Raw genomic sequence first — 24,604 nt, forward strand, 5'->3', positions numbered from 1 at the left:
CAGACAAATTCTCACAAATCTGCTTGCAGCTTCCAGGTAACCAGGTAACCAGGTAACCATGACACGCCACCATTTCAGCTTCCAGAACCTGGACGAGTTGGTCACACTCAGGATCAGAAGGGATAAAGATGGCTAAATCCTGTCCTCAAGGGTTCTACGTATTGGATATGGTTTGGCTCTACCGATCAGGACATGGAGTCATAGATCTTGCGTTAAAATGCCACGATCCTGATAGAAGATCAAGCCAGTTTGTAGATTTTGTGGGACACGAGCGATTGATAGAAGATGGATTAGCAGACAGAAAACGGCCAGACAGCAGTGATATCTGGGGCTGGTTCCCCAGCTTCACAACTCTCCTCGACCTTGATGGAAGTGAAGCTAGCAATTATGTAAACAAACCAGACACTGAGTGGTTCGATGACGAACTTTCCGCAGGGGCGAAATGTTCTGGGAAAGGTGGAATTGACTCTTTCTTGGGACATAGCCAGAGCTGTTGCGGGCTGGTGAACACTAGCTTCAGATGCACTGATAGCGTGTCATGGTATAAGACTGGAACAAACATAAATGGAAAGCAAAACAAGAAGATACAGTGTCCCGCAGGACAAGCCTTCGTAGGAGCTGAAGTGGTGTACGGAGAGACAACAGAGTTTAACAAAATATTCAACAACAATCATCCAGGCATCACAGATGTACGCTTCCAGTGTGAAGAGTCAAAATATCCGCCAGTTGCAGCTTGTGTAGGATTACCTTCTGGGTGGAAGTCCGTGATAACCTCCGCAAGCTTTCCTGTTGAGATTGGAAAAGTTATCCAAGTGTCCTGCTCACGTGGCTACATTAACATGGGGGATATAGAAGTGACATGCGTGAGGAAGGATCAGTTCTCCTACACAGAGGAGCCTTTCTGTAAAGACGGTAAGTTCTCCTACACAGAGGAGCCTTTCTGTAAAGACGGTAAGTTCTCCTTCACAGAGGAGCCTTTCTGTAAAGACGGTAAGTTCTCCTACACAGAGGAGCCTTTCTGTAAAGACGGTAAGTTCTCCTACACAGAGGAGCCTTTCTGTAGAGACGGTAAGTTCTCCTACACAGAGGAGCCTTTCTGTAGAGACGGTAAGTTCTCCTACACAGAGGAGCCTTTCTGTAAAGACGGTAAGTTCTCCTACACAGAGGAGCCTTTCTGTAGAGACGGTAAGTTCTCCTACACAGAGGAGCCTTTCTGTAGAGACGGTAAGTTCTCCTACACAGAGGAGCCTTTCTGTAAAGACGGTAAGTTCTCCTACACAGAGGAGCCTTTCTGTAAAGACGGTAAGTTCTCCTACACAGAGGAGCCTTTCTGTAGAGACGGTAAGTTCTCCTACACAGAGGAGCCTTTCTGTAAAGACGGTAAGTTCTCCTACACAGAGGAGCCTTTCTGTAGAGACGGTAAGTTCTCCTACACAGAGGAGCCTTTCTGTAGAGACGGTAAGTTCTCCTACACAGAGGAGCCTTTCTGTAAAGACGGTAAGTTCTCCTACACAGAGGAGCCTTTCTGTAAAGACGGTAAGTTCTCCTACACAGAGGAGCCTTTCTGTAGAGACGGTAAGTTCTCCTACACAGAGGAGCCTTTCTGTAAAGAAGGTAAGTTCTCCTACACAGAGGAGCCTTTCTGTAAAGACGGTAAGTTCTCCTACACAGAGGAGCCTTTCTGTAAAGACGGTAAGTTCTCCTACACAGAGGAGCCTTTCTGTAAAAACGGTAAGTTCTCCTACACAGAGGAGCCTTTCTGTAAAGAAGGTAAGTTCTCCTACACAGAGGAGCCTTTCTGTAGAGACAGTAAGTTCTCCTACACAGAGGAGCCTTTCTGTAAAGACGGTAAGTTCTCCTACACAGAGGAGCCTTTCTGTAAAGACGGTAAGTTCTCCTACACAGAGGAGCCTTTCTGTAAAGACGGTAAGTTCTACTACACAGAGGAGCCTATCTGTAAAGACGGTAAGTTCTCCTACACAGAGGAGCCTTTCTGTAGAGACGGTAAGTTCTCCTACACAGAGGAGCCTATCTGTAAAGACGGTAAGTTCTCCTACACAGAGGAGCCTTTCTGTAGAGACGGTAAGTTCTCCTACACAGAGGAGCCTTTCTGTAAAGACGGTAAGTTCTCCTACACAGAGGAGCCTTTCTGTAAAGACGGTAAGTTCTCCTACACAGAGGAGCCTTTCTGTAAAGACGGTAAGTTCTCCTACACAGAGGAGCCTTTCTGTAAAGACGGTAAGTTCTCCTACACAGAGGAGCCTTTCTGTAGAGACGGTAAGTTCTCCTACACAGAGGAGCCTTTCTGTAAAAACGGTAAGTTCTCCTACACAGAGGAGCCTTTCTGTAAAGAAGGTAAGTTCTCCTACACAGAGGAGCCTTTCTGTAGAGACAGTAAGTTCTCCTACACAGAGGAGCCTTTCTGTAAAGACGGTAAGTTCTCCTACACAGAGGAGCCTTTCTGTAAAGACGGTAAGTTCTCCTACACAGAGGAGCCTTTCTGTAAAGACGGTAAGTTCTCCTACACAGAGGAGCCTTTCTGTAAAGACGGTAAGTTCTCCTACACAGAGGAGCCTTTCTGTAAAGACGGTAAGTTCTCCTACACAGAGGAGCCTTTCTGTAAAGACGGTAAGTTCTCCTACACAGAGGAGCCTTTCTGTAAAGACGGTAAGTTCTCCTACACAGAGGAGCCTTTCTGTAAAGACGGTAAGTTCTCCTACACAGAGGAGCCTTTCTGTAGAGACGGTAAGTTCTCCTACACAGAGGAGCCTTTCTGTAAAGACGGTAAGTTCTCCTACACAGAGGAGCCTTTCTGTAAAGAAGGTAAGTTCTCCTACACAGAGGAGCCTTTCTGTAGAGACAGGTAAGTTCTCCTACACAGAGGAGCCTTTCTGTAAAGACGGTAAGTTCTCCTACACAGAGGAGCCTTTCTGTAAAGACGGTAAGTTCTCCTACACAGAGGAGCCTATCTGTAAAGACGGTAAGTTCTCCTACACAGAGGAGCCTATCTGTAAAGACGGTAAGTTCTCCTACACAGAGGAGCCTTTCTGTAAAGACGGTAAGTTCTACTACACAGAGGAGCCTATCTGTAAAGACAGTAAGTTCTCCTACACAGAGGAGCCTTTCTGTAAAGACGGTAAGTTCTCCTACACAGAGGAGCCTTTCTGTAGAGACGGTAAGTTCTCCTACACAGAGGAGCCTTTCTGTAAAGACGGTAAGTTCTCCTACACAGAGGAGCCTTTCTGTAAAGACGGTAAGTTCTCCTACACAGAGGAGCCTTTCTGTAAAGACGGTAAGTTCTCCTACACAGAGGAGCCTTTCTGTAAAGACGGTAAGTTCTCCTACACAGAGGAGCCTTTCTGTAAAGACGGTAAGTTCTCCTACACAGAGGAGCCTTTCTGTAGAGACGGTAAGTTCTCCTACACAGAGGAGCCTTTCTGTAAAGACGGTAAGTTCTCCTACACAGAGGAGCCTTTCTGTAAAGACGGTAAGTTCTCCTACACAGAGGAGCCTTTCTGTAAAGACGGTTAGTTCTCCTACACAGAGGAGCCTTTCTGTAGAGACGGTAAGTTCTCCTACACAGAGGAGCCTTTCTGTAGAGACGGTAAGTTTTCCTACACAGAGGAGCCTTTCTGTAAAGACGGTAAGTTCTCCTACACAGAGGAGCCTTTCTGTAAAGACGGTAAGTTCTCCTACACAGAGGAGCCTTTCTGTAAAGACGGTAAGTTCTCCTACACAGAGGAGCCTTTCTGTAAAGACAGTAAGTTCTCCTACACAGAAGAGCCTTTCTGTAAAGACGGTAAGTTCTCCTACACAGAGGAGCCTTTCTGTAAAGACGGTTAGTTCTCCTACACAGAGGAGCCTTTCTGTAGAGACGGTAAGTTCTCCTACACAGAGGAGCCTTTCTGTAGAGACGGTAAGTTTTCCTACACAGAGGAGCCTTTCTGTAAAGACGGTAAGTTCTCCTACACAGAGGAGCCTTTCTGTAAAGACGGTAAGTTCTCCTACACAGAGGAGCCTTTCTGTAAAGACGGTAAGTTCTCCTACACAGAGGAGCCTTTCTGTAAAGACAGTAAGTTTTCCTACACAGAGGAGCCTTTCTGTAAAGACGGTAAGTTCTCCTACACAGAGGAGCCTTTCTGTAAAGACGGTAAGTTCTCCTACACAGAGGAGCCTTTCTGTAAAGACGGTAAGTTCTCCTACACAGAGGAGCCTTTCTGTAAAGACGGTAAGTTCTCCTACACAGAGGAGCCTTTCTGTAAAGACGGTAAGTTCTCCTACACAGAGGAGCCTTTCTGTAAAGAAGGTAAGTTCTCCTACACTGAGGAGCCTTTCTGTAAAGAAGGTAAGTTCTCCTACACAGAGGAGCCTTTCTGTAGAGACGGTAAGTTCTCCTATACAGAGGAGCCTTTCTGTAAAGACGGTAAGTTCTCCTACACAGAGGAGCCTTTCTGTAAAGACGGTTAGTTCTCCTACACAGAGGAGCCTTTCTGTAAAGACGGTAAGTTCTCCTACACAGAGGAGCCTTTCTGTAAAGACGGTAAGTTTTCCTACACAGAGGAGCCTTTCTGTAAAGACGGTAAGTTCTCCTACACAGAGGAGCCTTTCTGTAAAGACGGTAAGTTCTCCTACACAGAGGAGCCTTTCTGTAAAGACGGTAAGTTCTCCTACACAGAGGAGCCTTTCTGTAAAGAAGGTAAGTTCTCCTACACTGAGGAGCCTTTCTGTAAAGAAGGTAAGTTTTCCTACACAGAGGAGCCTTTCTGTAGAGACGGTAAGTTCTCCTACACAGAGGAGCCTTTCTGTAAAGACGGTAAGTTCTCCTACACAGAGGAGCCTTTCTGTAAAGAAGGTAAGTTCTCCTACACTGAGGAGCCTTTCTGTAAAGACGGTAAGTTCTCCTACACAGAGGAGCCTTTCTGTAAAGACGGTAAGTTCTCCTACACAGAGGAGCCTTTCTGTAAAGACGGTAAGTTCTCCTACACAGAGGAGCCTTTCTGTAAAGACGGTAAGTTCTCCTACACAGAGGAGCCTTTCTGTAAAGACGGTAAGTTCTCCTACACAGAAGAGCCTTTCTGTAGAGACGGTAAGTTCTCCTACACAGAGGAGCCTTTCTGTAGAGACGGTAAAATTTCCTCAGACTGTGGCAAGATGATTTGCAGCTCACTATTATTCTGCAATTTGATATTCAACCATCTAATAAAGTAATAACTAGACATCTACAGTTATACAATATACATACTGTAGGTACATTAGGGCCAATAAATTTGGTTCACAACAAATTTGGTTACCATAATTTTGTTCACCATAATTTTAGTCACAAATTTCGCAAATTTTTAGTCTGCAACAATTTTAGTCGCATTTTTCGACTTTTCGAGACCATTTTCCATTCCATTTACCTTAAGAATGACAAATTTAGTCTACCCCGTCTGAGCGAGCATTACAGATTAAGTTGCAATGCATAACTCAGGAATTTCAATAACATCGGATCCAGAGTTTGTGACTCTGTATCACTAAGTTCTTCAGTACACTGTTCAGTGTTCAGTTTCTTTTTCACCCTTTTTCGACTTGACCATTTCTGTCGGTACGACGTAGTTTATGTCGATATGATTCGATTAATTTAAATGGAAATCACCTAACATAAAGCATTTTCTCAACTTATGTCCATGACTTCGCTTTGACTTGATCAAACATTTTAATGTCACCAAAATGTAAACCAAAATCGGACTAATGCTATTCTGATTCTTTGACTTTTCCTTACTAAAGTTTTAAATTATAAACTGCGATCATATATATATAGACACGGTACGCAAACGTATCTATAATATATTTCAGGCTGTTATACAAGCTACGAGATGAATGTTGGTCTGTTTCCTGACTCCCAGAAATTAGCACAGAGTGAGTTCAGGAGTTTTGAGAGTTGTCAGGAATGGTGTGATGATACTCCCCTCTGTAAAGGAGTAGCCGTCAGTCCTTGGAATTGGGCCCGTGAGTCCCGAGAGTGCTTTCTGGTGGGCACTATGCACATAACAGCAAGGAGTGGATGGACTGCGAGTTCTCTAAGTGATTGTGACCAGGGTAAATTACAAAACACATTTTTCCTTTTTAAGCTCTAGAGTTTTTATCGTGCATGGTTTTCCGTGGGCCTCAAAGTGGTGCCTCAAGGACCTCAGTTCCTCAATGCGTCACAAGGTTATCTGGATCTTGTATGATCCAAGTACAACAGTCCTAGACATCTCACTTCGTGACTAAATTTATGGTAGACTAAATTTGTCGTTCTTAAGGTAATTCGGTTATTTGTCGGTCGACACTTGAGGCACAATTGAGACACGGATAAGGCACGGATTACACACACGCAAACTTAAGGCACGCTTGATGGCCCCTGCATATATCGACAATCTGTTGTAAAACAGGGGTTCCAAAAAAACCCTTTCCCGATACTCCTGATACTTGAAATTATTTTGCAGTCGACACAAAATTGATTTCCAGGAGAGGAGACTCTTGAGACTCTCACTTCGTCAACTACAATTCAAAAAATTTACAGTATAATTACAACACTACAAATCTATTACATTTATTGAGAATTATGTTGTAATTTTGTATGAAAAGCATTAATACAGTAGTTCAACTATATCCTATTTCTGAACACTTAAGATAATCAAGTTATAACTGCTTAAATTGTTGTCATAAGTATCATCAAATATCGTCAATACTCTCATTATCATGCCCTAAATTCTCAATTTTAGGGAGAGGGCTACACAAAACCACAGCAATTACCAAGCAAGCTTAACCGTTGCCTGACAAGGAGAACAACACATGGACGAAGATATGATAACGTTAACTATTAAAGCTAAAGGAGCATGGTATTTGAGTATTTGGGATTCACGATTTAAGGTTATATAGCAAAGGATGAAACAGTCTGGAACAATTTTTTGAACTACAGTTTTAGCATGCATGAAGAATTTAAACCGGGAATATTTTACTTTTGGGTTTAGTAATTATTTAATTTTTCTTCTTACAAATTTAAGTTAGCGTGCAGAATGTTAAAATGTTGATTCTTAAACCATTACATAAAATTTATGTTGTAATTAGAAACCATCAAGATTAGTCGACTTCGGCAGTGAAATGTCCATATCTAGATGTTCTAGTGGAATCGTTCTGTGGAAAAAGTCTACAGTAATTTAAGTAACTAGTAACTACAGCTCAATGAAACAATAAATTTTTCAATGAAACAAACAGCTGCGGACGAGTGAATGCTGCAGTCAAGTGCAGTGATGTTATTGTACATGGGAGAAAAAACATAAGCGGGTAATATCCTGTCCAAACCCAGAATACATAACATGAAGACTTTGGTGTAACTTTGTATTATTGTTATTATAAAACAGGATCTTACCGACAAAAATGATTCTTAAAAATACCTTAATGCGGTAAACTGTACCCTTGAAAAAGATTTTCCCAACATCTGTTGCATGCAGCTATATCTTTAATTTCGTTCAATTCATACAAGTTGTCCATTTGCAAACTTCTACTATTTAAATCACTTCTTAAAACCAATAACAAGTTCATTCTAGGTCTCCCCAATCTTCCAATGAATAAATTATCTGATTCAATAGAAAATGAGAGAGCCGTTTGGGCTGGGGTGTTCTCCATACTCCTGAGAATGTGTCCAAACATTTTCCACCGCTGGTGTTCAATACGCTTGGATAACTTTTCAACTTTGCACCTTTCATACAATGCTTTGTTGCTTATCATACCTTTAGGCCATTTGATGTTTAAAAAGGACCTGAGGTGTCTACGATGGAGTGTGTCCATTTTCTCCATGGTTGCTTTCTTAGGACTCCAACTATTTGAGTTGTAAATCAATACAGATACAACTTGAGCATCGTATAACCTCAGCTTTCTTTCAAGGGATATTTTCTTACCAGACAGCCAAACTTTTTCAAAGTTCTTAAAAGCAATAAATAACTTTGTATGAAAAGCATTAATACCTACAGACAAATACATAGCATATTGTATTTGTTGAGGTTTATTTGTTGAGGTTAAAGTCAGTCACGATACTGCAAAAGCAATACATCAGCACTGAGACTATCCCTCATCTCCTCATCAACAAGGCATCATCAATGTACGCTTCTAGTTCCAGGATTTGTCACATTTAAGGATGGATTGCCGTCAAGTAGAGTTAATTATTAGAGTTAAACACATTTGCCTGATTTTGGTCAGAAAACAGAAGAAATGGGAAACGAAATAGAACTAAGGTGGAAAGACAACCCCATTTTGCCACAAACCCCAAATTTGATCATTACATGATATAGTAAGTTTGATGTTGATAATTGAACTGTGAAAACAGCAAGAAAACCTGGCAAATTATTAACGAACTCAGGGGCAAAAGCCAAAAAGAAGAGGCAAACCAAGCCCCCATTTATCATTGATAACCAAAGAATAGTTGATAGAAGAATAGTTGATAGAAGAGCTTAGAGCAATTGCTAATGGATTCAATGCTTGGTTTGTCTCTATTGCACCAAAGCTGAATGAGACACTGAATAATCTATCTAATGGCCTGCCTATATTACCCATGAAAACTTTCTATGACTTCCTGAACCCAAGAAATGAAAAAAATATTAGGCTAGAAGATTGCTCCTCGAACGAAATATTGAAAATCATAATGAGTTCGAAAATGGTAAAGCCAGTGACATTCCCATAAGTGTAGTAAAAAGGTCATCTCATGTAATTGCACATGTATTATCGAATTACTTCAATATCCTTATGACCAAAGGTATATTTCCTGATGTCCTGAAAACTGGTAAAATATAACACCTGTATATAAGAAAGGTAACCCAGAAGAAATCGAGAACTACCGTCCTATCTCCACACTGTCCGTCTTCGGTAAGATATTTGAAAAGCTCATATATTCTAGAATATACGGATTTGTTAGCTCCCAGGGAGTTATATCGAAGACACAGTTTGGATTTAGGAAATCTCACTCTACGTCTCATGCAGTCAATTACTCTGTAGATTTAACTACGAAATCTCTTAAACTTAAGAATCATGTTTTAGGAATATTCATTGACCTAAGCAATTAAGCTTTTGACACCATCAACCATTCAAAACTTCTTATAAAATTAGAGGGATGTGGAGTAAGAGGAGTTGCAAATAATCTCATTAAAAGCTAAGTAAGTAAGTAAGTAAGTAAGTAAGTAAAGATTATGACATAACATCATCACAAGTGTCTACAAAATATCATTGCACTAAATAAAAAATAATTTAAATAAATATATTTTCCATCAACACATTAATAATTTATCAAAATCAATTTTATCATGGGGATACGAAGATATAACTGCCCCACTATTAACTCAAGGAATATTGAGTTTGTTGACTCAAATATAAAACTTAAATTTTTACATTCTGTAACAGTACAGGTGAAGGTGAAAGTAAAACTCGGGATAAAATGTACGACTCTATCTGCCCAAACGATCTGTCCCCATTACGTCAATGGGTTATTGACCTAAATAATCAACCAATAGAATGGGTGGTCGTTCGATCGGCTCATCATGATACTGATAGCATGATCAGGGTAGCATGAAACGTAGAGAAAAGTGTTTTCTAGGAAAAAAGTCAAGGAGGGGGGGGGTCAGGTCATGATTACGTAATATTGCTGTCAGGAGGGGAGGGGGTTGGGTCTTGATTACGGTTGATTACGGAAGGGGGGTAAAAATTGCTAAAATATTGATTACGTAATATGTGAACGACCCCTTAGTATTATCATGGTTCCCGATACGACCCCGTATCAAGTGATTTACCACGTATAACGTGAATCACAATGTATTGTTCTAGGATGTAAATTTGAATTATTATATTAATATAAATATTATGATGAATTTAAAAATGATTGAATCATTAATGATAATATACAAAATTGAATATCCAGCATAAAATTATAATATCGAAAGGTTTTAGAAACTTAATAATCTTTGCGTAATTCATTTTCGTTGTCGTTGGTACGTGGTCGTGTTTAAAGTTTATTAAACTCGAACATCGAATGTAGATTTTTTTGAAATTGTATGAGTGTGACTAAATTACTTAATAGTAAATAACACTTGTAACTCGTATTTCGGCCAGCACATTATTTCGGAAACAATCAAAAAGTTATATTACTCCCCATATATATAACAATTTTGTTGAAATTTGGTCAGCTTACGTAAACACTTATGTTTTATTGAACCTAAATTAGTTTGAGCAATTTCAATGGTCAGAATTTGAGTTTTCTACGAATTTATACCTATTTTGTCATTTTTAGACCTTTTAAAGTTAATCAAGGCCAATTATCTCTCCCAACTAATTTAGGTTCGGCAGTTAAGTATGATTGAAAGGTTTTGACAAATTTTCAGCATGATTGATGTTCAGGAACCGAAGATATGACAGGATAATACGACAAAAATCAACGAATTTCGTCAAATTACGCGACTTTTACACGTACACATAATTTTGCTCCAAAAGCCGCGCACCATCAAATATGGCACCTAGGCAAAACTCACTGATCATTCCAAAAAGGTATGACAAATTTGGTACTGTGAAAATTCTCACAGTCTCTAGAAAACAATGATACAAAAATTTTGAAAATCCGAGCAAGTTTATTTTTATCGTGCACCCCCTAATTCAGGGCCACCTAGAAGTAGAGAACGGGTTAAATAAAAAATTCACGCAACAGTCGAGACCGAGTATAGAGTGATTAATCATCATCCATTAATGCAGGACAATGGCCGAGCCAGAAACAGCGCCCCTCCCAAATACTACGAGATGGAGCAAAAAAGATTACAGGTTTCTTATACTAGCGATGCTGATCAAGTTTGGTGACGCAGTTGAACTTTACCTGCCCGGCGTAATCACACAAAAAGTTTCCTGTGAGCTTGGGGTCTCCTTTTTCCAGGAAGGGACTTTAGCTATTATCCTTTATGTATTTGAAGGTTTAGCTACACTAGCTGCTGTTCCAATGGCGAGGATATGTGGAGATAAGACCACTTTGCTCTGTTCACTGTATGGTTCCATCATCTCTACCATAATCTGCTCGGTGGTCCCCAACTTCTATACGTTTCTACTTTCTAGAGCTCTCATAGGATTTGGCTGTGGATTAAACATGACAATAATTGGAGTTTTTGGTGCGAAACAAATTTCTTCTAATGAGATTCTACCAACATTTTCTTTCATCCATGACTGCATTGCATTTACTTTTGGAAGTGCCTGGGCTTCGCTACTGGGTTGGCTTCTTCTTGAAACACTAGGCTGGCGGATGTTTGTCCTCTTAACATCCATTCCTTTGTTCATCCCACCAATAATCATGCTACATTGTTTCATTGAGGAAGAAGGCAGAAATACTGAATCAACGACCCGGAATGAAACTCAGTCCGTTAAACACTTTCCTGTGAGAGTTCTAAAGGCGAGCATTTTCGGGTGCTTCAGTAGCTTCATAGGGTATGGAAGTATCATGCTTCTTCCAACACTTATCAGGAATTACAATTTAACCGACGAATCTGTAGAGGTCGATAAATGTGAGCAAATCGTACATGGAGATCAATATATGATCCTTGCTGCGGTCAACGGCCTAGCCAACATCTTGGGAAGGCCGATAGGATTTTTTCTTAGGCCACACTTCAATTTCATGCCCCTCCAAACCACCTTTATGCTTGGATTTGCCATATCTTACGGGATCATTCTAGCAAGACCTGGCTTACTCATAGAATCGCTAATGATGGGAATAGGAAAATTATGTTATTCGATGCAGGGGGCAGAGAAGACCATCCTAAATTACGATGTGGAGTATTTTGGGCTGTCTGGCCTTTCTTTGGGTGGTGCCCTGATGGAGGTGGGCAGTCTTATAGGTGATGTGATAAGTACTACTCTCGTTGTTTTTCTTGATCCGTATCATTCTGTTATAGTCTGCTTGATAGTGAGTCTCGGAGAGGTCGCTGTGATTTGGTCATTCATTGAACGGAAGTGACAAAAGGACTTGACGAGAGTTATTTTAAAAACGTAGTAACTTTGGTTATTTAAGAATTTTTGAATCAGGAAAATCGAGTTTTGTGAAAGGAAGTAATCTTGACTTGATTTCTTCCTCAGAAAACAATAGATTTAATTTTGTTAAGACGTGTTTCTTTTAAATTTGAAAAAAAGAAAAAAAGATTAAAAAAGAAGAAAAAAACGGTGTTTCTGTCTTCATTAAAATGTGCATGTAGCTTTTACTGAAAAAATTTCTTTCGTATGACTCACATCCTTATTAATCAATTTACAAAGATTGGTTCATTTTTCATATTCTTTTTATTCTATATTATCTATAAAAGTTAATTTATAACTTTATATTACCAGACTTAAATTTCTCACGAGGGTTCTACATTCTGTTTTACTCTGCGGCCGTTGCATATTTCTGTAACCGTCTATTCTTTTACCTTTATAGTTATACTCGACTTCACTATAATGCACCTCATCAATTAGTATGATGCTTTGACTAATTTTACTACGATAAAATATTTGCCAAAAGATTTAGTCATTGGTGATAAATTTATGAGGAACTAATATTATATAGGGGTCATTCATAAAGTTACAAGTTTTGTTTTATTAAATAATTTCCCACTGTTCGTAGTTAAAATTATAGTCAAAATTATTCGTGGTATCTCAGAGTGCTTAACTACATTATATATTTACTAGTGTAACCCGGCCTTCGGCCGGGATTTCACTGCCGCAGTTAAAAAGGGTAGGAGTAATTACCCGCTGAGTCAAAGCCCGCATTAGGCGAGCAATTCTATTTGGAGTTCCCTCACGTATCCAATAGTATCTGTACCACGACTATTACACCTCATCACTCCCGTCTTAAACCGATTCAAATCGTTTTAGAAATTAACCCTTATTAACTCCGCACCACACCCGCCTTATATTTGAAAACATGCATTACATTGTCGTATGAAAGTAAACAAACAGACCGCAATGAGTGGCTCCCCCCCTCCTAATAAGCTGATAGTATTACACGCATAAACATTGTCGTATGAAAGTATGAACTGTCTGTACAGTTTAAACAGACCGCAATCAGTGCCCTATTCTCCTAATATCACTTGCGGAGCTAACCTAATTACCAAAGCTACAATCTACAGTGCAGTAATAGAAAAGAGAGCGAATAGGAAGAGAAAGTGAGCCATTTTAGTGGCTCACTCCATAATGTTGCATTAATAGTACAAAACCATCAATTAAGCCACTTACCGCTGGCCGATTTAAAAAAAATTTGCATATGGGCTTCGTCAGAGTTTTGTCGACACTATACCGAAAAAACCAGTTCCGTAACTCTTACCATTTTCTTTGTATAACCGTTCGGAAATTACACACGAACGATCAGACACACATTCTGGTGTTATTAAGTTGATCATTGCTTCAATCTTACCCTTTAACTGATGTAATATGCTTTCTTACAAAAATCATAATTTCAATCTAAACTTTGTTTTTTCCCACAAATTGTGTCTTAGAGTTATAGAGCCACTCCGTGCTAATAAACTTAGCTACCTCGACCAGACACTTCTCATGCTTCTAGTACATATATATGTATAAGAACATCATGTTTTTAAGCATACACCAAAATCCATGCACCATGACGCCGAATCTAGGCCTATCATATCAATTGACCGGGTTAAATTTAAATGCTGTTGATTTATGAAAGAACCGTAAGACTTTCTTTATTCACTGATCCACAAAACTAGCACAAGCTTGTTCCAGCAAATCATCAAACATTTCGGTTTCTCTAACTAGATCGTAGAAGATACTTTCAGGTCTCCTTAAAAGCACAGCTGGGTGGTCGAACTGATCAACCAATCTACCCGCCTCTAGCACACGGTCACTATCGATAATAGTGTTTATTCTATGTGCTAATGCTATGGTGAGAACTGTGCAGTCGGAGAACTTTTTGTCGGAGAGTCCGCTTGATCAACTGATCTGTTTTCTGGAAGACAAGAAGTCGTTACTAATATTTACTGATAATTTTGATATCTCATTGATATGAGTTGGGCCAATTAATAAAGTTAACTATTAGAGTGGTGCTCACTGCTCACAATCACATTACACCATTTTAAGAACATTTGACCAGCTGATAGATTCCGACCGCCCTGGCCAGTGGCCTCCTGCACCATCAGTCCATTAAAAAACAATAAAAAACCTCTACCTTCTCTATCGCGCCCCACTTAAGTGATCATCACCGAACTCAAAGAACGGATCAAGGTTCGAGCGTACTTAATCACTGTACAGTTGATCTTTGAGATTGTTCTAAAAGGCCCCCGACAGTTAAAACCAACTGCAATCGATGTATTTTCGGACGCTAATTCCGAATCACCCCACATCACATATAAGGGTTAAAATGCTCCCCTGACGAGATATTGGCGAAAAACTGTCTCGATCACGTGATATGACCGTATAAGGAAGTTAGTCTAATTTTTCGTTAGGGTTAGAGTTTCAGCATATGCTTTTGTTAAGGATTGGGTTAGGGTTGGGATCAGATTAGAGGGTTAGGGTTTCGAATAGTCGTTCCGGACCAGCTAAATAACGGGTTGAAAAAGTCACGTGACAGTCGAGTGTAGAGTGATTAATCGTTCATCCATCAAGGTTTGCTCGCAGAGTCCCCGAAAACAAAAGACGTTCTTGAGAGATTATGGTTATAAATATAAATTATATCAATACGAGTTCGTAAACTCCATCTCTCGAGTCAACATTCCATCCAACAGTATTTCTCCTTTTGGCTCAACCATACTGAAGAGAGCCTGCAGTAGTGCAGTATGGTGCTTTCACCTGCATCCGTTCGAACCACTATTCCAATCTTCTCTTTTTGCCGGGTTATAAAGGATAAGTATCGTGAAGGATGTTCTCAGCTTCAGGGTTCGGATCGTACTTAAATTTAACGTTTCTTAACTCTATGACACCCGTGGTAACAACATTGCCGTTCGAGATGGTTTCGCATTTTTTCCTCTGTCGTGACAATCTAGAGGAGTTTCTGGAGGCAGCTCGGCAAACATCATAACCCTCACAACGAAAGAGAAAGAGATCACGGAAGAGGAACATCCTATGGTACAATCCCCCATTAATTCAGCGCAAACGTTTCAACCAACATCGGAAGAAAGTTCTTCGCCCTCATTGATTAGCATTTCCCGAAAAACCTACCGTTACACAAAATCATCAATAGGAATTCCTGTTAAAATAAGCTATTGCTGCATGCCCAGTTTGGAAAGGCTACTCAAAAGACACAACAAATCAGTCCTAGAGAAGCAATCTGAAAAGAGAAAAGCTTTCAAGACACGATGGTACAATCACCGACAAAACTTCAAAAATCCTAAGCACAGACTGAGTACCGGACTATCAAAAGTGATATATATGGGACCTCAAGGATGAAAACATTGAATATACTTTATATAGCCAATAGCATAGTCATAGACTGGAAGATTTAGACAACAATAGTCTCGACTTACTCGACTTAGGGCGGCTTCAGCGTCCGAACAGAAATAGTCTTCTTCCAAATCTGTCTATCCAGCATGAGTTTGTTAATCTCTTTGCTGTCGTCAAGCCCCGTGTCCTTCCGAAGGATGTCAATGTATGTGAGATGTAGTCTTCCCCTTCGACGATGTCCTAGAAGGGGTTCCCAGAAGAGAAGTTGATGACACAATAGTTCTTCATGTCTGGCTAAATGACCTGCGAGTCTCATCCTCCGTGCAGCTATCTTATCAGATGCTCTGATGAGGTGTCCATACACCTTGGCGTTAGTCTGCCGCTCTTTCCAGTCAATGTTCAGTGCCATCCTCAGCATTCTCGTATAACATCCATCAATACGTTTTGCGAGGGTCTGGCTGACAGTCCATGTTTCAGAGCCATATAGAAGAATGGACTCGACTGTAGCCACGAACAGTCGTATCTTGAGATCTCTACGCATATCCGACTTCCATACAAGCTTCATCTGGTCACACGCTCCCCATGCCTTAGCTTTCCTCACTTCGAAGTCCTTCTCCGAACTCTTCATTCTACTACCCAAATATACGAAGTCATCGACTTTCTCAATGTTCTTCCCACTCCCAGCAACCAGAGTCGGGTTATCATCATCTCTTATGTTGATTCCCATGTTGAGGTGGAGTCCAACTGAGTTGGCTGCCAGTTCCAGACTCCTGAGGAAATCTTGTGCCTCCGCAACACTATCTGTTATAAGAGCAAGGTCGTCAGCAAAGTCCGCATCAGTGACCTTGACTGCCGGATAGCGACGGCTTCTTCTAGGGTGTAGAGTAAACCAAAAGTCCCTACCCTCTAGGGACACCCTCATAATGTAGTCAATTACGATTATGAATAGGTAGGGCGCCAAAGTGTCTCCCTACATCACTCCTGCTAGAATGAAGAATGCTTCACTCAGACCATCCTCGGTAATCACACGAGCAAATGTATCTGCATAAATTCTTTGTATCAAGCCTACAATCTCCTTGGGAATTCCATATGCCAGGAGGATCTTCATGAGGAGTCCACGGTGCACGCTGTCCATGTCGAATGCCTTCTTGAAATCATATTACAACTAGTCATATTCTTAGGCCAAGAATATGACTAGTTGTTGACCTACTCTCTCTGAATCCGTTCTGATTGATCCTTAAGATGTCTTCCATGGCAGGTGTGATCCTGTTCAGTATCATCTTATTGAGAGTCTTACTCACTATAGATGTCAGTGAAATACCTCTATAGTTATCTACTTTGGTCAAATTCCCTTTCTTTGGAACAGGCACGATGTTTAGGTACTTCCATTGGTCAGGAACATCGCCATCAACTAGTGCTTTATTGCAGAAGTCAAGGATCAAATCATCAACATCAACAACAATAGATGTGATTCCAAATTATATTATTTTGCCTAAAAAATCCTAGTCAGTAAGTAAGTACGCCCATATGGGCATTTTCTTAGAAATTTCGTTAAGCCTTGATTTCATTATAGGTAGGGGGAAAGGGGGGGGGGGGGGGGGGGGGTAAAAGTCAGTTCCCATTATGTTGGGTCTTATACAACCACCGTGTTTTATATTTCAGAGTTGTTGCTTCCAAATGGCATACTGTACCTACTTGTTCGATGATTCCGTCACCAAAATTCCGTCACGATTTTTGGGGGCCACACCCAATCAACATTACATTGCAATTAAACTGGTGACGGTGTTTGTGAACATGTTAGAGACTCATATGAAGATATAACAGAATAATACAACAAAATCCATGCACCATGACGCCGAATCTAGGCCCATCATATCAATTGACCGGGTTAAATTTAAATGCTGTTGATTTATGAAAGAACCGTAAGACTTTCTTTATTCACTGATCCACAAAACTAGCACAAGCTTGTTCCAGCAAATCATCAAACATTTCGGTTTCTCTGACTAGATCGTAGAAGATACTTTCAGGTCTCCTTAAAAGCACAGCTGGGTGGTCAAACTGATCAACCAATCTACTCGCCTCTATCACACGGTCACTATCGATAATAGTGTTAGACTCATATGAAGATATGACAGAATAATACAACAAAAATCAACAAATTTCGTCAAATTACGCGACTTTTACACCTACTTTTGCTTCAAATGCCGCGCACGATCAAATATGGCACCTAGGCGAAACTCACCGATCTTTCCAAAAAGGTATAACAAATTTGGTACTGTGAAAATTCTTTGTATCACGTTGCGACCCCCACGGTCGTTTCACCGTTATACCCTTTATCGTTCTGACGATACAGGGGGAGCCGCGCACTTCATGCGCGGCGGGTCATACAACGTATGACAAAAAATTCTCACAGTCTCTAGAAAACAACAATGGTACAAACATTTTGAAAATCCGAGCAAGTTTATTTTTATCGTGCACCCCCTATGGTTAGGTGAACGTCAAAGCCATTTAGAGAACGTGTTAAACTTAGTACGTCACGTGATCGTCCAGTGTAGCTGGTAGTAGCGCATGTAAAGTGATGATCCAGATTATGATTAATATCATCATCAACCTACCACCTACACAGCTAGTACACTATAATACTAAACATGTTATACTTTGAATGACGTTATCATTTATATGTTCTATGTTTTGAAACCTAATATGCTCTCCAGCTTCAGATAATTTTATAACAATGCAGCTACAAGGTCAACGGTACTCGTTCAATAGTACACACGGCTGATTTAAAATTGGTGGTCAGGATTGAGAACTACTGTAATACTTATAATTATACTTATATTTATAGCATGTAGAGCTTGCATACTGATATGGCAATTGCAGAATTATCAAAACTTTGTATCACGTCGTGACCCCCTTTTTCATTTCACTTAGTGTTTCGGTCGGAAAGGGCACTTGCGTGCGGCGAGTTTACAACGTGTGACAATCAAAACTATAGAAAACGGTATCACTTTATAAAAATCTTAACCGCTAATTTTTAAATTGTTGTGTTCTCAGTTTTTAACATTTCATTTTCAAGTTGTTTGTAGGTTTATAACCTACCAGACGCACACCGAGTTGGAGTTGGACTCGTCCGTCGACGGTCTAATATTTGGAACAAATATTTTACGAGTATCATCCGTTAACAAGTTAATGTGAACTGAATTTGAACTGAGTTGTACAGTTTACTATAGTTTGAATTACATTAATTACATTATATTGTTCTATTTTGTCGAATATTACCTATTAGTTACTAATAATTGCAACTGACGTTTCTTCATTTTTCGATTTCTGTTTCAACCGACTTTTCAACCGACTTTCAAAGTCGATAAAATTTAAAAAAGACAAGAAACGCGGGAAAAGGTAAAACTAAATTGTCGTTTGGCTATAACATTGGTGATATTTAATTAAAACGATTACTGTTCTGCAGACAATTACAAATTATTTCGTGCCCAATATTGCAGTATGTTCACCGCCATTCATATATCACAAAACACATTTAAGCGGACTGCACAGCTCAAAAATGTGATTTATTAACTGAGTGATAACAAGCAACTGATAAAACTTAGATTACAATCTTAACCTTGCAACAGCTAAAATAATTTACTTGTTATCTTTCAAAATGTGGTATTGTTCTTATCGCTAAATTCTTTTAGTTTTAGTGCTATTACATCGTTGCTTTTAAATCTCACTATATTTTTTGTAATTGTAGTTTGTACTGCATGGCATCGTGGCTATGATGTATGAGAGCAATTTCGCTGGTTATAATTTTCGTACTTTAAAAAAATTCGTCGTTGTTAATCAGAAATATGTCAAATATGTATTATTAATATTTGACGAATAAGCCGTTCAAACTGCTAAAACTTTTGAATTCATATTCCCCAACACTGATATAAATATAATAATTAATGGTGTCGTTTAAGACTACGAATGAGTTTTGTCAATTTTATTCACGATTAAACTAAAGCTGTGAATATACTATTACTATTTTTCCCTGCAAATTATATCATGTTAAAGCTCCAAGCCAACCATTTGAATTACTGCGCCATCACTCAGTTTCGAAATTTTGGCCCATCTGACCATTGTCGATTGCCGAATGCTGATCGACAAGCGGCTTGAAATCGAACGTGTCAAGCCAAAAGTTGTTTCTTAGGGAATGTAAAACACTAATCGCTTTTGTGTTATCATAACCGACAACAGATATCACCGAGGCCTATTTTAAGGACTATAATTAAAATATTTTCGTTCGGATCACGTTCACAAAAAATATGTTTTCCAGGAAATGGCATCGAACGTACCTTCTTGGCTACTTCTCCTGACTGCCATGTCCCTTATCAGTATTACAATCGGCGATCAGACCCAGTACAGTTACTTTGATCAAAGTAGCTGGCCAGAGCTTTGTCAGTCAGGTGAACAGCAGTCTCCAATAGACATTGACCTGATTGAGGATACAGTTCTCCACAGTAGCTCCCTTCCTGACCTGGGAGAGGTACAGCTAACTTACACTAACAGCAGCTCTATTAAATATGGAGTAAAAGATGGCCCCTTGGTCGTCATGCCTGAAGACTGGCCGGTGGGTCACACAGATGGTCTCCAGCTGCTTCAGATTCATTTTCACTGGGGAAGCAACAGCAGCAACGGGGCTGAACACCATCTCTACGGCAAACAGTTCCAGGGTGAGATGCACCTTGTTACCCGGAACTTGGACCAGCTCGACCCCTTATCAGACGATTTTTACGCTGTATTCGGAGTTTTCCTTGAGGAGGATTCGAGTCAGGTCGGTTCAGAGAAAAACGAGGTCATTAAAAATCTGGTGAGCGGAGGTGTCATCAACAACGAAGTGACAGTGCCCCTGTCGCAACTCTTCTCCACGGAGACAACAAGTGTTTACACTTACGAGGGAAGTTTAACAACGCCAGGATGTGCTGAGCACGTCTTCTGGATGGTTCTTGAGGAACCCATTAAACTGACACCAGGAGTAATGGGCACAATGAGGCAACATCATAATGTTAACCGAACATTCAGGAACACCCAACCTCTCAACGGTCGGCCAATCACCCACCGAGTTTTGGGAGAACAGCTCACTAGCGCTCCTCTGGACAACTTGGAGTTGGCAGAAGGTGAAGAACCAGTAGTGGAAGAAGAACCAGTAGTGGAAGAAGAACCGGCAGATTCCAACGAGGGTGGCGAAGAAGTTGAAAAGAAGAATGAAGAGGTGAACGAAGAGGAAAGTGAACCTAACTCAAGCAACATTGTCTCTGTTGAGATGGTTTTTCTGGTTTTGTCAATTTGTGAATTGCTCTTTCTTTAAGCAGGAAAGTATTAAATTGTAAATGTAGCTCTGTGAGACGATCGAAGAATGGGATTTTGTAATTTGGTATGTTTTTGTTCATTAACATTTTAAAACTTTATGAATATGAGTGGGAATCAAATTTTTCATTATTTTATGGTTTTATTGTAAGTTGTACTCGTGAGAGCTTAAATTAAAGTAAAAAGATGTTTAATATGAATGACTTTTCTTTATCAATTTTAGTCAACTGAACTGAGTTTTAAATACTGTACAGACATGGGTTAAAAACAACGGTCTTAAACTTAATGTAGGAAAAACTAAATACATGATATTCAGTTTCACTAACAGATTACCAGAGGATATAAATATTAGTATAGAAGGACAGCGACTAGTGAAAAGTGAAAATGAACGATTTTTAGGTGTCATTATTGACTCAAAACTTAGCTGGAGCCAGCACATTAAACAGTTAAACTTAAAGACTAAAATATAATATCCAGAAATGCAGGCGTAATGATGAAACTTAAAAGTTCCATTCCGAATAAAGCTCAAAAAATGCTATACAATAGTTTAATTCAATCTCACCTGTATTACTGCGCTACTGTTTGGGGTACTAAATTTTTAAATTCCATTCAGTCTTTATTCTCTGCTCAAAAGAAAGCTATTCGCGCCACTGATTCAGAATATTATAACTATTTTTACGACAAAGAAAAACGTAAACTACCATCTCACACAAAATCCATCTTCAACAAAATAGGAATTTTGGCTCTTCCTAATCTCATTGCTAAAAGCTGTCTAACTTTGATGCACAAGGTTTATATGGGAGTAGCACCATCGAGTACCTTACAAGACTTTTTTGTGGCGGACCAATTTGCGACGACCGAAATTTTGGCGGTCCGAAAATACGGCGAAATTGAACAAAAACCGTCAAATTTCGGACGTCACAGAAAATAAGGGTATTTTTCATCATTTTTTGTGACAGTAAGCAGTAAGGAAATTTCTGAAATTCGGTAAAATCATGTTCAAACTTAGTCTGTATTAAGACTGTAAGACTTTCATGTTAGCACATATATGTATTTTAATGCAAATTTAAACTGTATTGCTTGACATTCGATTCGTCATTGGTGTGGTGATAATTTGTCCCAAGATGCCAGAATTTATTTATTTATTTTACTTGATATTACTTTTTAGAAACAAAATAAAGCAGTGAAGGCACAGTCATTGAAATAAGCTAAAAGATAATGCGACGGATTCTATTACGACGACCGAAATTTTGGCGGTCCGAAAATATGGCGAAATTTTCGGAAAACCGCCACATTTCGTACGTTATAAATATGTCTTGTAAGGTATCTGTAGTATATTTGAAAAATCACCGCTTAGACAAACGGAAAGGAGAAATCCAAAGTATTTTGAAATTAAGTTCAACAGATTACGGATCACCGATTATAGCATCTCTAACGTAGGACCACGATTATATAACAACACGATAAACGAAATAAACAAAATCCTTCCCTTCAACGTACCTAAGTTACAAGATAAGTTTATTAATTCATACAAGGACAACATTGTACGTTACTTACTGGACAAACAAAAACTTGACCTAGAAAACCTTTCGTGGACGGACGAGAAATTTGTCCTTTACAACTTTTAAACAAAATATTAGCAAAATATAACAGCTGTAAGAATCCTAAAGTCTAAACGTTAGTGCAGTCAAATAAATTAACTGCGATAATGCATTTGACAGTCAGTCACTGCAATTTATTCTGCAACTTATTTTTCAATTTTCACTGCCACACTTAGGCTTATCTTGCCTACACATTAAAAAAAAAACGAAATTCCTTGCGCACCGCGTACTAAAATTACTTGGATTTCTACCGCTTTGATAAATTACTACAAGAAGATGGGGAGTTAATATTGTTGATTTATATAATATAGATTATTTATTCTTTAGTGTAGATTAACTTTATTTTTATATATTTTACCAAGTGTGAAGGATAAACCATACGTTATTGATATTTTTGAAATATTTAACGATAAATTGATATAATAATAAATGATTGTAATATTTTTATTGAGGCACATGCCACCCCATCGCAGGTTTACTACTAGATAAGCAATAAAAACCATTACAAAAATGCTATCCTTGAATTATGAACTTAGAAAGCAGTGACATGGTTCATCAAACTAAACTGGCGTCACACAAGGCAAACATTTTATAAATAAATCTATGCACGATTCTTTCGTTTGACAGAAAAGTCCAAACCCTGGAAACATGACATAAAAGATTCGTTTTCACTTGTTTGCATGAAAAGCATTAATACAAAATCAGCAGTTCCACAAATAGAATGTGTAAACTTACTTTGAAAATGTTCGGTTGCAAAATGATTTGTAAGATATATCGCCAGCAGAGTTTTTAAAGGTTTGGAAGTGAGCTTAAGGTCATGTACATTGTACATTGTACATTGTAAATTGTACATTGTACGTGCTATTAACATCAATTAGAAAGAAAAGGGCAACAAAGTGAAACAATAGCATTATCGTCTGTAACAATTACATAGGAAGTTGTTATTTTAAAATTACAAATACAATTCATGTCAAATCGGTAAAACTTAAATTATGAACCAGCTCATTCAGTCGTTCGCTGAAATTCTGTTTAAGTTTTCAAAAACAGTACAAATTAAACAAATTTACAATACAACCGTTTTTAAAAGTTAGAACCAGATTCAGTAACCTTTGAGAAAGTGATTTTAAGAAAAAACAGCAGACAGACCTCATGTGCACTGTCATGTGTCTAATCAATTGCATAGCATTTTATAAAGTCATGTTGAGTACCTAGATTTGTAAAATATGATTTATTTTGGTTAAGATCTGACTGAATCCGATTAACAGTTCCAAAATGAAAACATAATTAACCAGCATTTCAAAAAACCAGCTTGGTTCAAAAGTAGAAATTCAATAAAATCTGCTATACCAACGAACGTTGATTTTCAATTGTTGATTGCGAACTAATGTTTCAGTTTATCAGTGGAGGACAGGTAAATTGCCAGGGGTATAAGAGTCATCCCGATCCTTTGCAGGGAACACTGAACATGAATATAAAAGAACATCAGATAAAAGCTCATCGAGGTGAAAGTAATATAGTTTAGTAAAAAAAGTAAAAGGAGATGATGATGTTGACGCCATTGATCATGGTCGTTGATGATTGTCGTACAAAAATACAAATTCTGACACCGCACCAAAAGGCTCTGAGTCTATCAGCGACCTCTCTCTCTCTTGTGAAATTATACCAAATACCTAGTAGCACAGCTAGGCTATAAACAACATCGCTCTGAATCTTCATGAGGCCGACCGGCAACGCTTAGGAATCTTCTGCAGGACTGAGACTGAGTTGTTTGATTTAAAGGACTGAGAATGAGCAGGTTTCTTGTTTGAGCCTGGCAGACCAGTTGGAGTGTCAGGGTTCTCGTTAAAACTACTGTTACCCGAGTTAAGGCTGATACTGTCCCCGTTATTTATGTGCATACTGTCTACTCGAGGACGCCGGTTTATGGGGGTCGCTGGGTTACTCGTACGGAAATCTTCAGACGTTTTCCGGAGTTTCTCGATCCATTGTCGCTTGTTGTCGGCAGAAACGGCGTTAAAAGTATAAAGTCCAGTGCAACATTTTAATCGGTTATAAGTAGTTACTGCGAAACAGTGCCTACATCCACCTGGAAATTGTAGAAAGTTTAAATCACAATTCATACCTTCATTAACATTTTGGTATGTAACGAATTTTCACTTGTATTTAAAATTAAACAAAATTTGAATCATTGAGATAGCTAAAATCAACGAGAGCTGATTAATTGGTTCGACAGAAAATAAAATTTGCACATA

General features: G+C 39.1%; 3 protein-coding genes across 9 annotated transcripts in view; 2 read left to right on the forward strand and 1 right to left on the reverse strand.

The window, feature by feature from the left end:
- LOC134815967 (uncharacterized) overlaps positions 1-7,314 on the forward strand; it is an 81,366-nt gene extending 74,052 nt beyond the window's left edge. The window contains exons 5-7 of the mRNA XM_063824605.1: positions 79-912; positions 5,836-6,078; positions 6,747-7,314. Of these exons, the coding sequence (XP_063680675.1) occupies positions 79-912; positions 5,836-6,078; positions 6,747-6,790 (1,121 nt within the window). The 3' untranslated portion in view covers positions 6,791-7,314. The remainder of the gene's footprint in view (positions 1-78; positions 913-5,835; positions 6,079-6,746) is intronic.
- Positions 7,315-19,724: 12,410 nt separating this feature from the next.
- Positions 19,725-20,947, forward strand: LOC134814589 (putative carbonic anhydrase 3). Its single transcript, XM_063822716.1, has one exon. The coding sequence runs from the start codon at positions 19,766-19,768 to the stop codon at positions 20,750-20,752; it is 987 nt and encodes a 328-aa protein (XP_063678786.1). The 5' UTR covers positions 19,725-19,765; the 3' UTR covers positions 20,753-20,947.
- Positions 20,948-23,250: 2,303 nt separating this feature from the next.
- The window catches only part of LOC134815172 (pleckstrin homology domain-containing family G member 7-like), a 51,843-nt gene continuing 50,489 nt past the window's right edge, over positions 23,251-24,604 (reverse strand). For 6 of the 7 annotated variants that reach the window (XM_063823681.1, XM_063823678.1, XM_063823682.1 and 3 more), the window contains one exon: positions 23,265-24,438. In XM_063823681.1, coding sequence (XP_063679751.1) covers positions 24,065-24,438 — 374 coding nt within the window. In that variant the 3' untranslated portion in view covers positions 23,265-24,064. Of the gene's footprint in view, positions 24,439-24,604 lie in introns of all 7 variants that reach the window. The other variant, XM_063823684.1, reaches the window with a different exon arrangement.

Source organism: Bolinopsis microptera, chromosome 5 (assembly GCF_026151205.1).
Source record: "Bolinopsis microptera isolate Bmic1 chromosome 5, MBARI_Bmic_1.0, whole genome shotgun sequence".
Taxonomy (NCBI): Eukaryota; Metazoa; Ctenophora; class Tentaculata; order Lobata; family Bolinopsidae; genus Bolinopsis; species Bolinopsis microptera.